The sequence below is a fragment of the Trichomycterus rosablanca genome, chromosome 21, assembly GCF_030014385.1.
Source record: "Trichomycterus rosablanca isolate fTriRos1 chromosome 21, fTriRos1.hap1, whole genome shotgun sequence".
NCBI classification, from domain to species: domain Eukaryota; kingdom Metazoa; phylum Chordata; class Actinopteri; order Siluriformes; family Trichomycteridae; genus Trichomycterus; species Trichomycterus rosablanca.
In genome coordinates, this window is record NC_086008.1 from 6,348,034 (window position 1) to 6,364,208 (window position 16,175).

General features: G+C 39.6%; 1 protein-coding gene across 3 annotated transcripts; it reads left to right on the plus strand.

The window, feature by feature from the left end:
• The first annotated feature begins 227 nt into the window (after positions 1–227).
• Positions 228–15,577, plus strand: tsc1a (TSC complex subunit 1a). Of its 3 annotated transcripts, XM_063017665.1 has the most exons (22): positions 228–284; positions 3,003–3,189; positions 3,811–3,914; positions 4,019–4,171; positions 4,961–5,105; positions 5,207–5,361; positions 5,496–5,569; positions 5,895–6,055; positions 6,176–6,288; positions 6,432–6,594; positions 7,230–7,336; positions 7,455–7,515; positions 7,648–7,722; positions 7,814–8,306; positions 8,892–8,962; positions 9,559–9,725; positions 10,579–10,761; positions 10,964–11,074; positions 11,193–11,315; positions 12,104–12,291; positions 12,436–12,600; positions 12,733–15,577. In XM_063017665.1, the coding sequence occupies exons 2-22, from the start codon at positions 3,081–3,083 to the stop codon at positions 13,226–13,228; spliced, it is 3,417 nt and encodes a 1,138-aa protein (XP_062873735.1). In that variant the 5' UTR covers positions 228–284; positions 3,003–3,080; the 3' UTR covers positions 13,229–15,577. The 3 variants fall into 3 exon arrangements, with proteins under 3 accessions (XP_062873735.1, XP_062873734.1, XP_062873736.1); XM_063017664.1 differs by lacking the exon at positions 228–284 and having other exon boundaries at positions 2,907–3,189; XM_063017666.1 differs by lacking the exon at positions 228–284 and having other exon boundaries at positions 2,907–3,189; positions 8,892–8,935.
• The last annotated feature ends 598 nt before the right edge of the window (positions 15,578–16,175 follow it).

Consider the following 16,175-nt stretch of genomic DNA (forward strand, 5'->3'; position numbering starts at 1 on the left):
GCTCCTGTCAGCCTGAACTCTGCTCCAAGCTTTCAATATATTCTCCTGTCCCAGGTGCACATAGTGTCGCATATGCTCCAATAATGTGAAATTACGTACAAAAAACTGTACGTCTGCAGGGTGGTGAATTTTTATATAATTTCCACATTTTTATTTGCAACAGAGACTTACATATTAAGAATTCGCGGTGGGACTATTTTTTCTTCTGCGCATGTATCCCATAACGCGTGAGTCGTGGGGTGGCCAAGATGGCGGCATCGTGTAAGGTCCAGACTTTGTAAAAGGTAATGAAATAAAGTGTTGTAAACTAGATAAGGGGTCCAAATTTAGAGAACTAAAGATACAATGCTGTGCTATATTCAAAATGAAATAGTTCGAGACATGTCATTGTTGTTGGTATGAGCTCAAGCGTGTGCTTTGTGCTAGCTGGAGGGTTAACGTTAGCTGGGCTTGAGATGTTGCTGTCAGTCAGTTGTTGTGCAGTAGTGTTGCAGTATGAAGTGTTCAGTGTTTGTGTTGGTGTTTATTCACTGTGAATGAGAGGTTATAATAATGATTTGTTTCTTGGTGTTTTGTACCTAAAGATATGACGTAATCCAAACAATAATAATCTTACAAGTAAACAACTGCAAGCATTCTGCACGTCCTGATTTGCTAAAACACAGAATACTCTCATTCCACAGCTTATTATGTGCATTTACCTTATATTTACAATGTATTTAACCAGATACACTTACTACAGTTAAAATATATGTAAAATAATCATATAAACACATGTACAGTATATGTACAATGACTGAGCACTTTATTAGGTATACTGGTATTGGTACGTATCTGCTATGTGCATTCGTTGATTATTAAGTGCACTTACTATACAGATGAACTTTGTGTCTAAATATGAATTACTGACTGTAGCCCATCTGTTGCAATGTACTTTTTGCTTGTACCCCATTTACCACTCGAAAGGGATCCACGCAGAATTCCCACTGACCAGATGATGTGTGGGTGGTGGACCATTTTCAGCACTGTAGTGACACTAACACGGTCATGTCAGTAAGGGTGACTCAGTGGGTAGAACTGTCGCCTCACAGCAAAAAGGTTCTGGGTTCGATCCTCAGGTGTGGTGGTCTGGGTCCTTTCTGTGTTTCCTCCGGGAGCTCCGGTTTCCTCCTACAGTCCAAAGACGTGCAATCGAGGTGAATTGGAGATACAAAATTGTCCATGACTGTGTTTGACATTAGACTTGTGAACTAATAAATCTTGTGTGATGAGTAACTACCGTTTCTGTCATGAATGTAACCGCAGTGTGTAAAACATGACATTAAAATCCTAATAAATAAATAAATAATGCATACTTGAATATGTTTAACAGGTGCAGCAGTGTTTGGGATCTTCAAACACCTCACTGTCACTGCTGGGAGGCGAATAGTTTTCCAACCAAAAAAACAAAGCAGGTTGTGATCAGAAGATGCCCACTGATTTAAAGATTACCGCAAGATTTACACACATGAAGAAAGAAATAAGCTCTAATCTCTAATTGTGTACCAACAACTAGTGCTAAAAGCGTATGTGTTCCTTATAAAGAGGACAGTAAGTTAAAACCACCAAAAAACAGGTCTTATATGATTAAGAAGCTGCTGGCTCATGGGTGACACTTTTTACATGAAGCACACTTCATGTCTTCATGGGTTTGAGGCAGCCATGCAAGAAAGAAGCCCCAGCTTCTGCTTTTTCTTTGTTATCGGTAACAAAAACCACTCAAGCTTTACAAGGAAAGTTTTAGAGAAGAGCTTTCTATTTTTTGCAGTAGCTCAAAGTCAGGACTTCTTAACCTGTTGGTTGTGGGATTGTGTCTAGATAGATAGATAGATATAATGCCTTTATTTGTCATTTATACATATACAGGTGTACAGTACAATTAAATTCTTTCTTCACGTATCCCAGCTTGTTTGGAAGTTGGGGTCAGAGCACAGTGTCAGCCATCATACGGTGCCCCTGGAGCAGAGAGGCTTAAGGGCCTTGCTCAAGGGCCCAACAGTGGCAGCACTTTCAGTTGATAGCCCAAAGCTCTACTCACTAGGCTACCACTGTTCCACTGTCTGTGAGGAAATTAAAGCCAGTGACAAAGTACTGGCCCCCAATACCTACAGTTTGTCTCATGATACAAATGGTCATAAAGCCTGTTGCTGTCACACCTGCATATTTTTTTGTAACTTTAAAACAGAAGTGTAGAGAATCTTGCTGAATTTGTCTCTTTGTTCATTTTTTTAAATACAGTTCTTTCTTAAACTTTAATTATTCATTTTCAATCATTTTTAATGGTAGTTAATGATAGGGCTATGGTAAAATAGAAAACACTTAATGTTTTATTTGTATCAGAATTTGTGTACTGGTATTGTGACAACACAAGTGGCCAACTTGATCTTACACTCTTCTTCTTCTTCTTCTTCTTTCGGCTTTTTTTTCCCTTTTTCAGGGGTCGCCACAGCGAGTCATCCTCATGATCGCTCATTGATTTGGCACAATTTTTACGCCGGATGCCCTTCCTGACACAACCCTCCCTAATTTATCCGGGCTTGGGACCGGCACTACAATGCACTAGTGCATCTAGCGGCTAGGTATCTATAGGACAATTCAGTGTTTCCAATTAACCTGGTGGCATGTTTTTGGACTGTGGTAGGAAACAGGAGTACCCGGAGGAAACCCACGCGGACACGGGGAGAACATGCAAACTCCGCACAGAAAGGACCCGGACCGCCCCACCTGGGGATTGAACCCAGGACCTTCTTGCTGTGAGGCGACAGTGCTACCCACTAAGCCACCGTGCCGCCCCTCTTACACTCTTAGTTTGTCTAATTGAAAACCACAGCATTGCTACCTATTTTGCAACAGGCACAATCTGGCATAACATTACTTTGTGTATTGTTATACATTACTACAAGTTCATTTCCCCAAGGGAATCAATAAAGTCTTATCTTATTGACATTATCTGTTTTTCCCAGGCACTCCATGTTTACCCAACAGAGCTTTAGGATCCACTGTGACAACGCCTGCAGTCCTGCCGTCTGTCCAGCACTAACATGGCCAAGGACCAGCCAAATGTCTTTGACCTACTCCCGTTTTTGGAGTCTACAGATCTCCATGAGCTGGAGCAAGTCAGAAGTGCCCTACAAGAGAACCTTAGCACAGGTTGGTCATCTTTACATCATTCTCTCTTAACCCCATGAGCAAACCATGCATTTTATGCAATAATCACTTCACACTTGCGTCAGCTATGATAAAGGTTTACCAACAGGGTCATCAGAGGCTGGTGGGAATGTATTTATTCCAGCTGAAGCAGGCGCTACGAAATGTAAAATCTGACTCAATACCAATCAGTGTGTTAGGAATGAAATTTTGGCAATTTTTTTTTAATCAATAACTGACCATCATTAGTCAACAGTAGGCAGGAAAGCTCAAAGCAGCGGAGGCAGTGTGTGTTAGTCACAACTCTCCTCGGTCAGGAGTGGTGACCTGCAGCAGTAGAGGAGGTGAAATGTGATTGGGTAATTAGTTATTAGAAATTGGCAAAAGTGCATTAAAAAAATGTCAGTAAACTGCATTAAAAATTATCCGTCAGTTATTTAAGTAGTCCTGAGCCTTTGGTTAAAAAACATGTAAACAGCTATGGACTAATTTATTTCAATGTTTACATGAATCATCTGTGGAATATTTATCAGGTCAAACACCAAAGCTAACCAGTAAACCATGATACCATAACCAGTCTATTGGTGGGGTCTTACTTGTTTCTCTTGTTTATATGTGTGTTAGATAAAGGAGCTGTGCTTCTTTATGGCCTTGTGGATTATTATTTGGACACCAACTCTCCTCAGGCGGTGGATCTTCTGTCCTCTGTCAGAGAGCCCCACGACAAGGTGAGGAAGTCATTTGGGCAATTCTGTTCTGCTTGCCCCATGGCTCTTTTTTAAGAGAAATTGCAAAATTCCTGAATTCATTGTGTGTGTCCTTCTCTTTAAAGCACCTTTTAGACAAGATGAACGAGTGTCTGGTCAAGCCAGGCTGCAGATTACCAATCCTCACACTCTTTGGCCATGTTGTTCGCAAGCAGCCACCCTGGATCCACAAGATTGCTCGCTTTCCTTTGCTTTCTTCACTGCTCAAATGCCTCAAGGTACAGCATCAGGAAGAAATTCTAAACTTGTGGTTTTTGAAAATAGGGACTGTTCTAAATATAAAGCTATTTTTAATGCTCTTGACCTGAACATGGCCTCATATCAGAGTGTGTTTGTGCAGTCTTGGCATTCTGGTGGGCTGAGAATTTCTTCATCTTTTCTTAAGCACTTTTTCCTTGTCAGGGTTACAGTAGGTCTGGGGTATATCGTGGTAGCATTGGCACAAGGGAAACAAACCTTAGCACACCAGCTTAGAACGAGACAGGATTACACCTTGGATAGGGCACTAATCAATCAAATGGCAGAATACAAGCGTAAGCAGGACTTTACAAACTTTATCCAAGTTGTTTCAATTCAGTGAAGCTAGTCATTTATTTATTAGCAGTGTAGGCTTGTCAGTTAATGTTTTATCGCTAAGTAATAATGGTGGTTTATCAGTTAAAGAAATCTACCTGACTACAGCTACCATGACATTTACATTTTCAGCATTTAGCAGATGCTTTTATCCAAAGTGACTTACAGTACTATGACAGTATACAGTCTAAGCAATTAGCCACCTGGTAGTGGTGGGGCTTGAACCAGCAACCTTCTGATTACTAGTCCAGTACCTTAACCACTTGGCTACAACATCCCCTTTGTGCCATGAGAACTATATCAAGAACACACAATTACAGGAATGTACACAGTATTTTTATTTCCGGATACAAATGTGTTCTTAATTAAACTGGTCCTAATACCTGAAACCATACTGACCTTGTCCTTCTTTTTTTAATGTTGCTACTGAACAGACTGAGTCTGATGTCGTGGTTCTCATCACTGGAGTGTTGGTGTTGATCATTCTGCTGCCTATGATACCACAAAGCAGCAAACAACTTCTGTTTGAGTTTTTTGACATTTTTGGACGGCTGGCAGCCTGGAATCAAAGAAACCCAGGTAAAATAAATGAACATATTCTTATGTCATTATGTCAAGTTGTTTTTATGTCAAGTCTGTTTGTAGGTCAGTAGTAGGTCATTTGCCTGTATTTCCTCTAGGACAAGCTCAGGAAGTGTATGCAGTTCATCTTCATGCCAGCGTGTACTCACTCTTCCACCGTCTCTATGGCATGTACCCTTGCAATTTTGTGTCCTACCTAAGAGCCCACTACAGTATGAAGGAGAATGTGGACACTTTTGAGGAGGTGGTTAAGGTGTGCATACTGCTTCTCTGTTCACTTGTTATGTGTTATGTCTGTAAATACTGCAGACCATTTACCACTGTAGTGCTTAACTGTTGAATAGATTTGCAGCTCTATTGATACTTGGCTGTCTCTTTTTCAATTAGCCAATGCTGGAACATGTGCGAATACATCCAGAGCTCGTCACTGGAACCAAAGACAATGAACTGGATCCAATTAGGTAACAGTGATTTTGTGATATTGTCCATCATAATTCCAACACAGTTTAAGAGGTGAAGTATGAATAAAACTGTTGGATGCCAGTGTTTTTTGGTGATACAGGTTACAGTGGTTGATGAAAATAAAATTATGTAGGCGTGTTTTTAATGTATTATGTTATTGATCATTATTTTTATTATTTAGGGTTTTTATAACCCCTGTTTAGTTAGCTGCAATTGTCAGTAAATTGGTCATTAACTCTTTATGGAAAGAGAAGTATATGTTCTTGTATTTGCATGTTTAATTGCTGTAAAATGCTGTTTACCTTCATCTCATTTATAATCCAGGTGGAAAAGGTTTGAGACCCACGACATTGTGATCGAATGTGCCAAAGTATCTATAGACCCTAAAGAGGCATCTTGTGAGGAAGGCTACTCATCCCTTCCTGACCATGTGCCACGGCGCCTCCTTGACGGCAGCAGGTCCTGCTCGGATCTCAGCAGCCATGGTTAGGATGGTTATAAAGTTAACATACTATGTGTTTGATTTTAGATCTGCTGTTATGCTATTTATTTAGAAAATACCACTTGTGAAAGACGGTGCTTTTGAATCTCCTGGTTCTTTCTAGGTACTTCATCTTTCACCTCTATGGCTGCAGTTCGCCACCCCCTGTCCCTTTCTCTACCCCATCTCACAGTCACTCAGCAAGCAGGCCTCAGTCCACAGACCTCTAGAGTTCAAGTAAATGATCCTTCCATGTATTCAAAGCAATTCTTTGGTTTGAATGTGATGTGAAATAGCGCACAAGAATATTTTAAAGAATGCGTAAAATACATATAAATATATGAAAACATTATAATTCATTATATTATTGTCTGTTAAAGGGTCTTGAAGCAATGTCCTCAGGGATGAAGGAGCTCATGTGGAGCCCTTCTTCTGTATGTGGGATGAGCACCCCTTCAAGCTCCAGAGGAATGTCCCCTACCACCATTTCTGATCTCTCACATAGTGCCTCCCACCTTTCGGGACGGGTCCCCAGCACACCAGGTCAGAGACCCGTTCTGTTTTGTCTTTTAGCAAATAGTTATTAAAAGAACATTAATGAATACTGAGCAGCTGTTAAAAACAGTCCTACTCAACTCAACTGTGAAAATTCTTTATTCACTCCAGTAGTGACACATTGCAACTGGAAGTCATTTTTAATGAGAGCTGTTGATGTACTGAGACAGAAGATGGAGCGAGCATTAGTGACTTGAAGTGATTAGACACTTAGCAGACACTTTTCAATTCAAAGCAACTTACAAATGTTACTGTATACAATGCAAGCAACAGTGCTTGCTCGAGAGCCCAACATTGGCAACTTGGCAGCAGTGATGGGGATTGACCCAGTAACCAGAGCATCTTAACCCTGGTCTGGTATTAGTTGACTTGTTTATACTCAGTTGGGACTCTCCTCTGATGTGTAGGTCTGATACCCTGGGTTTCGAATAGAAAAAGGTTGTCAAATCCATAACTGTGAAAAATCGTCCATGAATGAAAAGATTTATGTATTTTAAAAGCAGACATTAATTCACAATTTCTGTGGACATAGACTCTGCTCAGTTTAATTTTGGAAGACCAAATTCCATGTTGGGGCTTGTTTCTTTTTGTATATGTAAGTCTTACTAATATATATTTCACAGTGGATGGAAAGTCTGTCTGCACACCCTCAGGGTATTCCCTTCTATCACCCTCGGAGGAACTGGAGCACACTGCCCAACCCACCAGCACTACCCCTGTTCCTCCTAAGGTATGAGAACACATTCCTTAATTAATGCTCTGTTGATTCACATACAATTAATTGAAGGTTTACAATAGAAAAAAACATGTCAGTGTTGAGTGATTTTTCTTCTTTTAAATTTGCCTAGACAAATCAGGAGCTAGTCAAAGAGCTTAAAAAAGGCAGGCCGACTAGTATCATCGATAAAGGTTAGCATACAGTGCTTTTTAGAGTTAACCTCATGTTTTTGATCAATAAAAGAGCAAATATTATCTTTAATTAAGCTACGCTATTAATGTAATCATAAAAATTGTTTTTCCTCTGTTTTCTTTGGGGTGCAGCAGATGGTTTAAATCCCTTTACACTGACAGAGGTCTCTGACTTTGTAAAGAGGACAGAGAGGGAGGGGGAGGAAGGTAAGCATAGAAATACCACAAAAAGAATGTATTGCCTTTTATAATGTATACATGTTTTGTCAAACAAAATTGTATCTTTTACTCACTTTAGAATCTATCGCAAAGGAGTTGCTGACACTAACCCAGGACAAACTTGACCCCCTTTCCATGCCAGCCGAGGACTCATCGTTCTCCAGCACCACTGACCCTCTCCTCTCTTTAAACCCCAGACAGTACACAGTGCCTCATAATTTAGCCTCCACCCCAGATAGGGTTATGAGTAATGCTATGAGAGTGGAACAGCAACCTTCCTGGCCCTGTTTTACTCCCATAGAGAATACTCTCAGCCCTTCTGCAGCTGTAGATGCCTCAGTGGATCTTTGGAAGGGCTCTGTACACTATGAGCCACTGTTTGACCTGGCCCTGCCCAAACTGGCCTCTCTATTTGTGGAGAGGAGGACAGCAGAGTCCCAGCAAAAGGCTGGAGGCGAGAGGGAGTACAGAGAAGAGCTGGAGGGCGAGGATCTCTCTGCCACGTCTCCTTTGGAGGTGCTGGATCGTCTTATTCAGCAAGGCCATGATGTTCATGAAAAAGTCATGAAGAGGTAATGTAGCATTTAATGCTATTTTTTGATTCCCATGTTTATATTCAGAACATGACCTGCTTTGCCACTAAAAAGATTAAATTAAGAGCAGCAATCGTGAGCTGAATGAAGGTAAACCTGGCAAAAGTAATTGTATTTGACTAAGGGAGAAAATAAGCGATAACAAATGGAAGAGCTATTTTAAAAATAAATTTGTTCTATGAAGCTCAAATGGTGACAGGTTGACACCCTGTACCTGGTGTGTTACTGCCTTGCACCCAGTGTTTCCAAAGAAAATGGACATACTGCAATCCTGACCAGGATAAAGTGGTGGTAAAAATGAGAATGAATAAACATGTTTTATTTCTGTGTAGGTTACAACAGGTATGTTCTGATATGGTTGGCCAGATTATAGATTATTTTTTAGTGTTGTGTTTAGAAAATGAAAACCTAGTGTTCTATTGTTTTAAAGCCATAATTCTGTCCCCTTTTAAGAATGTGTTCTAATTTTTGTTAGAAAACAAACACAAGATTTCCAGCAGTGTCCAAACATTTGCATTATACTGTACTTTACTTATTGCTGTTCTTATGTGTAATGTGTTTCAGATCTGCTTCTTTGTTAAACCAGTCAGCTGAGCTGAACTCTGGAGGTAAACATCATAGCACTAAAGGAAAAGGTATTTAGTAAGCTAATATACACACAGACTCTGAACAGTTTAGAAGGTCTGTTCACCAGCCCGTCCTTTGGATTCTTTTCTTCCTCTTTGTTTGTATCAGTTTCTAGTTCCTCTATAATTTCACTTTTCCTATAATATTCCTATAATATTGTTTTTCCAAAATAAATACATGTTGATTATCTTCCCTCATCTGCTGATTTTATCAGTTTTTTTTCTTTTTTATTGTCCTATTTGTTTTTTTATCTGGTACCATTTTAAGGAAATGTTTGATTATAAATTTTATATAACATAGAATTGCAATCTGACACTCAACCCTCTGACCTTAAAATGTATTAAAGTGCGTAATGTGTATTTAGTTAATTTTAAATATAAATGGAAAAACATCTATTTCTCTTAACAATGTTCATGACAACAATGCATTATTGTTCATCCCCTGGCCTCAGTACTTGATGAAACATCTTTTTTGCCTTGATAACCTCTAATAAGCAATTCTTTGAGGGGTCTCCTCCTTTAAGGGGTTTAATGTTTCCAATTGCAACTGGATACTGAAACCATATTTCTTTGTATTAACACTGATATGTAATTTACATTCGTAGTCCCCGGAGCCCCAGATGAGCTAGTGCTGTTGCGCAGTCAGCTGTTGCTGCTGCATAACCATCTGCTTTATGAAAGACACAAAAGAGAGCAGCACGCACTGCGTAATCGTCGCCTCCTCCGCCGTGTCATCAATGCCACTGCACTGGAAGAGCAGAACAATTCTATGGTAAAGAAATGTACAACTTTTACATCTTTAATTATTTGGGCTTGATACTGTGTGTCTTTGGGTAAAATGTAAGACAGGGGTACACAAGCACCATGTCACAGTAAATATTTACTCATATTAAGCTTTATTCTAATCAGGGTAACTGGGTCAGGTGCCAGTGGAGATCGTTAGATGCATGACAGAAGTAAACCTCGGACTGGACACAAATCTGTGTACGATATTGATCACTCACCCAGTTACGCATTCAAATAGGGGTAGTTTAGAGTAGCCAGTTCCCCTTTTTTAATGTTTTTAGGGGGTGAGAGGAAACCAGATGACATAAGGAAACTTTTTTGCTTTGTGTGACTGGTGGGTTATGATAAAGGTGACAAAATGTGAGGTTCAAACACTTCTGTTAAAAAAAGCATCTTATGTTAGTGTATTTCATGACACACAACTTTTGAATTTTACTCGTACTGTATTAAAAATGAAATTTTACAATTTGTGTGGTGTACGGGGGCAAGAAAGTACAGGTGGCTAGTTTTGCCATAATTATTTTGTCTTTTGGTTTACAGAAAGCTTTCATCATACAAAAATAGTTTTTTGGGCTTGTTACACATTAGGTCAAGTGATGTGACAAAGTTTGTCATATGTCTGCCTCTTGTTTGCCATACTTGCTAAAATGGTTCTGCTGCATGGGGGAGGAAAACAAAATTTTGTTGATTATATAGAGGCTGAACCAAGTCAAACAATTAAGATAACCTGCTTAGAACCTTCTGGTCAAAGAGGTGAAATTGAAAACTCAAGATTTACAAATGTTTACTCATTAACATTGTAGTTCTTATTTTACAAATTTGTGGGTTTTGCGTTACAGAAGGCTCAGCTGAGATTGCAGGAGGTGGAGATTCAGGCTCTGCGGCTAAGTCTACAGGAAGAGCACCAGCGGTCCAAGCGTCTGCAGCAGGACGGAGAAGCGCAGGTGCAGCAGCTGCACACTCAGCTCCAGCAGCTCCAACAGGAGAGGAATGAGTACTGTACCAAAACCCAGGAGCTGCAGGTCAGTACATGCTGTCTTTACAAACAACAGCCATCGTACTCACTGTAGTCATGTGCTCAAGGCGCTACTGACTCTGTGATACTAAACAAACAATTCAGCATTGAAAACAGTGGTCTGTTTTCAGAGTTAATGCAAATGTATAGCGGCCATGTGACCTGATGTGTCAGATAGTAAACGTACTTGTTTTTTTCTGCCTTGTCAGAGTGACTTGCAGGAAAGCCATAAGAAAATGGGTGAGATGGAAGCAGAGCTGCAGAGAGCCAATAACAAAGTGTGCAATACAGGACATTTGCTCAGCCAGTTGTCCATCAAGGTGAATCTCTGAAATAAAATCTGCCATACTGACAGCAGCAGTGCATAAAATAATAATCTAAGCTTGTGTAATCAGCTTTCTGCAAAGTGATTGATTTAGTGTCTGATTCTCATGCTAGCTTAATAACAGTGAAAGTATGGAGCAGCAGATGGCCTTCTTGAACAAACAGCTGTTACTGCTAGGGGAAGCCAACAAATTGTGTGTGCAGGAAGTCCATCGTCTGGGACCTGACTCACAAAAGGTATGATGAAAGTTCTGTGTTCACTATATTGGTAAACCACTATACATATTTTACATTTACAGAAGTGCGTTTTAAACAGTGTAGTCAAATACAATACAAATGCAAATAGTGTAGCTGTTAGTGTATGTGGTGCCATTAAACTCTTAAGCACCCTATAAGTGAGCGCTTCAATACAGTTCTCTGGGTGCAGCTTACCATGGGAGTAATGGTGTGAAAGCAAATATTGTGACAGGGCTTTAAACACAAGCACTGCACTCTCGAGACTCTGTCTCCACTGAAATAATAACAAATTCTAAATCTTCTTTGCAATGATGATTTATACCTGATGCTTGTTTATGTCAGAAGTCTCTTAGCTGGTAATATAATTTCACAAAAGTCCTCATTTTTGTTTGTCTTCTTGTAAACAGTGTGTACCTCCTGAAGTGTTTAGGGCATAGTCATTAAAATTAACTTTAAAATAAACCACCAGGATTACTGCATTTGTTTTTCTAAAGTCTACGTCAGGGTTAACAATGCTGTGGCACAGCCTCTGTTTGTGTGCATTGTTTAATATTGATGCTAAGTTAAGCATCATTTAGGTAGCAGGACTGGACAGAATATAACTTCGTAATTTTTACTGTGCAATATTGATCTTCAGAGTATGCAGTAAGCATTTTGACCTTAGAATCTTTCAATAAATCACGGCATTGATGCGAATACGGTAAAGTATTGATGGATTTATCATCGATTTACTAGTTTTGCTGTATCTGCATCATATCTGCTTCTTTATCTGCCTGTGTTCTTATTAGGAGCTAAAGATGCTGCAGGTGTGTTCCTCACGAGAGACTGAGCGGTTAAGGCAAAACTCCATCCAGCAGAGCCAGAGACTGGAGGCAGCCCAGCAACGCATAGCAGACCTGGAGACCCAGCTCACCAAGAAAGAGCACCTCATCCTGGAGCAAAAGAAACTGCTGGAGAACGTGAAAAACCAGGCCAAGTATAGGCTTCTTCTCATATCAAACTTGGCATGAAATTTAAGTGTTGTGCTGTTGTTTGGCTATAATGGTCATTGTATAACTGTACTACTTTATTGTACTAGTGTACTCTGTACTACTGCATATTATGCAATTGTTTTTTGCAGGGGGCAGCTGCAGGCTTCTGAGAACAGGTATCTAGCCCAAAAACATGTGACTCAGGCACTGCAAGCAGAGCTTCTCTACCTCTACAGCCAACTGGAGCTCAGCAATCTTTCAGACAGAAAACCAGCAGGGGGCACAGATGAGCTCAGTAGTCCCCAAAAGCAGAGGTGAGTGCTTTAAAATCTTCAAACTGTTTTTAAACTAGTTCTGATTTAATCTGCTTACAGGAGCAGCTGGTCAGCTTGTGCCCTGATATTAGTGCTCATTTTAACTTAAGAACAATTTCTTGTTGTATTTAGGTCTAATGGCAGCAATGCATCCACATCAGCCCAAACCTCCAAGTCAGACGAAAAACAGGAGAGTTCTAACATTTGTATCAATGGTGATCTCTTACCTCTCTTTTCTGGATCTCCACCATCCAGTGCACTGGTTAATGGCAGTTTGGAAGAAGATCTTTCTGTCGTCTCCTGCAGCTCACCTTTGGGTGTAGGGTCCTATCCAAGTTCCCAGAGCTTTCTGGGATTGCACAACCAAGTTCTGCTGAAGAAAACAAAAAGGGTGTATGAGGAGGAGCAGGTGGAAGTGTCCCCACTGCCCATTGGCCTTCAGGAGCAGAGCTTAAAGCCTGCTGAAAAATGTCTCCCCAGCAGTGCTTCTGAGGCTGCAGTGATCCAGAAGCTGGTAGAGATGCCAGAGCTTCAGCCCATGGATCGACACAGGGCCCGGGCTTACAATGTCCAGAGTCGGAGGCAGCACGACCTGCGCATCATGGACTACAACGAGACCCATCAGTAGAAAACTTAGAAGAGCAAGGTTGGGTTGCAGACTTGCTTGCAAACACCAGATAGAACAGGAAAAGATGTTTCACTTCTGCAGCACTCTTTTATTTAGTTAAAAGGTGACTGCATTATTTTAATAACATTTTAATGTTCAACTGTATTATAAAACTGGCCAAAAAAAGACATGTATATACAGAGGGCTTAAAGCTACTATCAGTATGTTCAAGCTAACCATCATACAGTGAAGGCGCGTGTTACATGAAGTTTGTTAATATAAAACCTTCGTTGTGTGTGCTATTCTTTTTTATCTAATTATCAATAATTTTGGGTCATTACCACAGTAAAATTTGTTGGAAAAATATGATTGGTATATACAAGTTAAGAAATATTTTTATACTGAATTAAACTCAGACAGCTGTTTCAGACGAAATAGAAAAATGCAGCACTTGTGTCGTTAGACCTGCCTCAGTATAGCCTTGGGCAAATAAATCACCTTTTTGTCTCCCACACAATTAAAAACATTTAATTAAATTAACAGCAAATTAAATTTGGTTGTGTGACTGATACGAGAGAGAGAAATATACAGCAAAAGCATTCTGATGCAATATAGGTATAGATATAGCTCCACAGTTTCACCCCAGTGGCTGCAGAGAAGTGAACGACTTTTCAAATGTTCAATTAGCTTAAAAACTACTTTTCAAAATGTTCTTTTTTGGATGCAGAAGTGACATATATTGCCAGCATTATGCCATTTATCTACCAAACAGATATTATTACAGTAAGATAATTATTGTAAATAAGTCAATTAAAACCATGGTGGCCCAAGCAGTTTATGTTTTGTTTGCTTTTATTTAGTTGTGTGGAGCTCTGATAACATACTGATAGTAGCTTTAACCAATCCATCCACCCCTAAAAAGATTCTTGTAACCACCGCAGTGTAAAATTAGAGGACTTTGCTGTTGCACAAAAACTACTCTAGAAAGAATTAGGACATGTTTCTCTTCAGTTCCTGAGCTTATTGTTTAACTGAATTATTTGTAAAGCAGTTCAGCTTCAAACCTGTTGAATCCACGCTGCAGTGGTGGTTATGTTGTGTTTGGATTGTATTCAGCCCTGTTTATATTTCACAGAAAATGTATTGCTTTAATTGCTGTGTTTGCATTTGTGAAACTGGTTTATCGACCCTTTGAATTTGTACAAGCTGAGGGTCTTGGTATGTTGTGGTTAGATGAAGCACATGACTATTTCATAAAGCACCACAAGCTTCTCCACATGATAAATTGCAAATGAGCAGAGCAATAACAGCAATGTTCCCTTACAGAGCACTGTAAATAGTTTGCGCGTCAAATGAAGCCCAAGTAGTCAGACGAAGCTGTGAAAGAAAAACAGAAATGGCAGCTATGCCAGGTAGGTAGGACAGAATAAGAAATCATACATTTAGTTGTGAAAGCAAGCCAGGTGTATGATGTCACAACCTTGCTTTGGGTGCTTTGCCCATAAAGGAAATAAAAAGCAAGTGTTAAAATGAATATAGATTTTATTTTTATTAATTTAGTTTCACACTGGAATGAAATGTTCCAGTCACTAGTGCAATACTTCTTAGCATTATTCTTCAATGCCAGCCCAGACACATGGAAGATGTAAAACCATCTAAGTGTTTTTGCTGCTTGGACATCATTCTTGCACCACGTTAGCTTGCTGCTGTTTAGTTCGTTCATTCTGTGAAGATGTTGTGCCACAGGACCCCCCCTCCCCACCCCAGGCTCTTCAGTGATATCTGGGCTGTTTGATTTTAGTTATAACATTTGCATGATTAAAAATTGTTGCTGCTTGAAATGTATGTGAAATGTGAATGTTTGATTGTAACTACAGACTATGACTACAAAAAATACACTAAAACTCAATAGCACAACTATCCCCCCCCCCCCCCCCCCACACACACACAGAAGTGATGACTGTTTAAGCGTTGTTTTTCAGTGATTTCTATTATTAGAATAAGCAACCAACTACAACCTTCCCACCCTGGTGTAAAGACTCTGCTCACAATTACAAGTCTTGCAACTTATATTTCACTGAATGAAATATCCAACATTGTTACTGCTTGTTTTGCAAGCAAAACCAATTCAAAATGTTTGTGTGATTGATAAAGTTCACAAAATGCCTTAATACAAATAGGACATCTCTCCGTGCCCCAGAGGCCAAATTTAAATGGTTCTTTCAACTATGGTACAATTTCAATCTGGAGTGGAGTCAGATGTCCTCAGGGACTCTGTTCAAAAAGTATTGATCTAAATACATACTGAGAAAAGGTATTCTACTTGTTAAGTAAGCTATGATCAATAAAAATAAAAATATATGTTTTGCATCTTGTCTCTGTTTCATTTCTTAATTTTTCATCTGTTTACACATTACCTCAGCACTCTTAACCAAAATTACCATTCTTCATTAAATTTAAAACTCAGTACATAGAAGAAACAGACTTTATTTTTGATTTACCATCGATGCCATTTGCTTGTTTAAAACATGCTAATACCAAGTTTAGTAGATTGAGTCAACAAGCTTTAATTGTTTCCTATTGCTTATTCCATGATACACAACATGATCAAGGGTATGTGGACATACATTCTAATTACAGATTATTACTGCCTTTATTTTAGCAGCATCAATAATTCCAACAGGAAGAGCTATGCTGTCTCATGGACATGAGCTTCATGATTTAAGCTGCTGTGTCAACTGCAAGTAGTGCTGCCATAAAATAGAACAGTCAAGAAGCAGCAACCGCTTTGCCTTAAAGCTTTAGGCCATACAAGCTCAAAGAATGGGCCTGTTATTGCGGGGGAAATATTCTTTCCATGGTTAAAACAATTAGTTCCATACTGCCTGGATTGTGTTTATAAGGCCAGGCAGATGTAAGCAAGCCTAGTGCACATTATCCAAGTATTACTCAAATCTGAAACAAGGGC

Coding starts and splice junctions, on each gene's coding strand:
- tsc1a (XM_063017665.1), top strand. CDS start 3,081: ATGGCCAAGGACCAGCCAAATGTCTTTGACCTACTCCCGTTTTTGGAG. Junction 6,056..6,175: donor CTCGGATCTCAGCAGCCATG/GTTAGGATGGTT, acceptor GGTTCTTTCTAG/GTACTTCATCTTTCACCTCT. Junction 6,289..6,431: donor CACAGACCTCTAGAGTTCAA/GTAAATGATCCT, acceptor TGTCTGTTAAAG/GGTCTTGAAGCAATGTCCTC.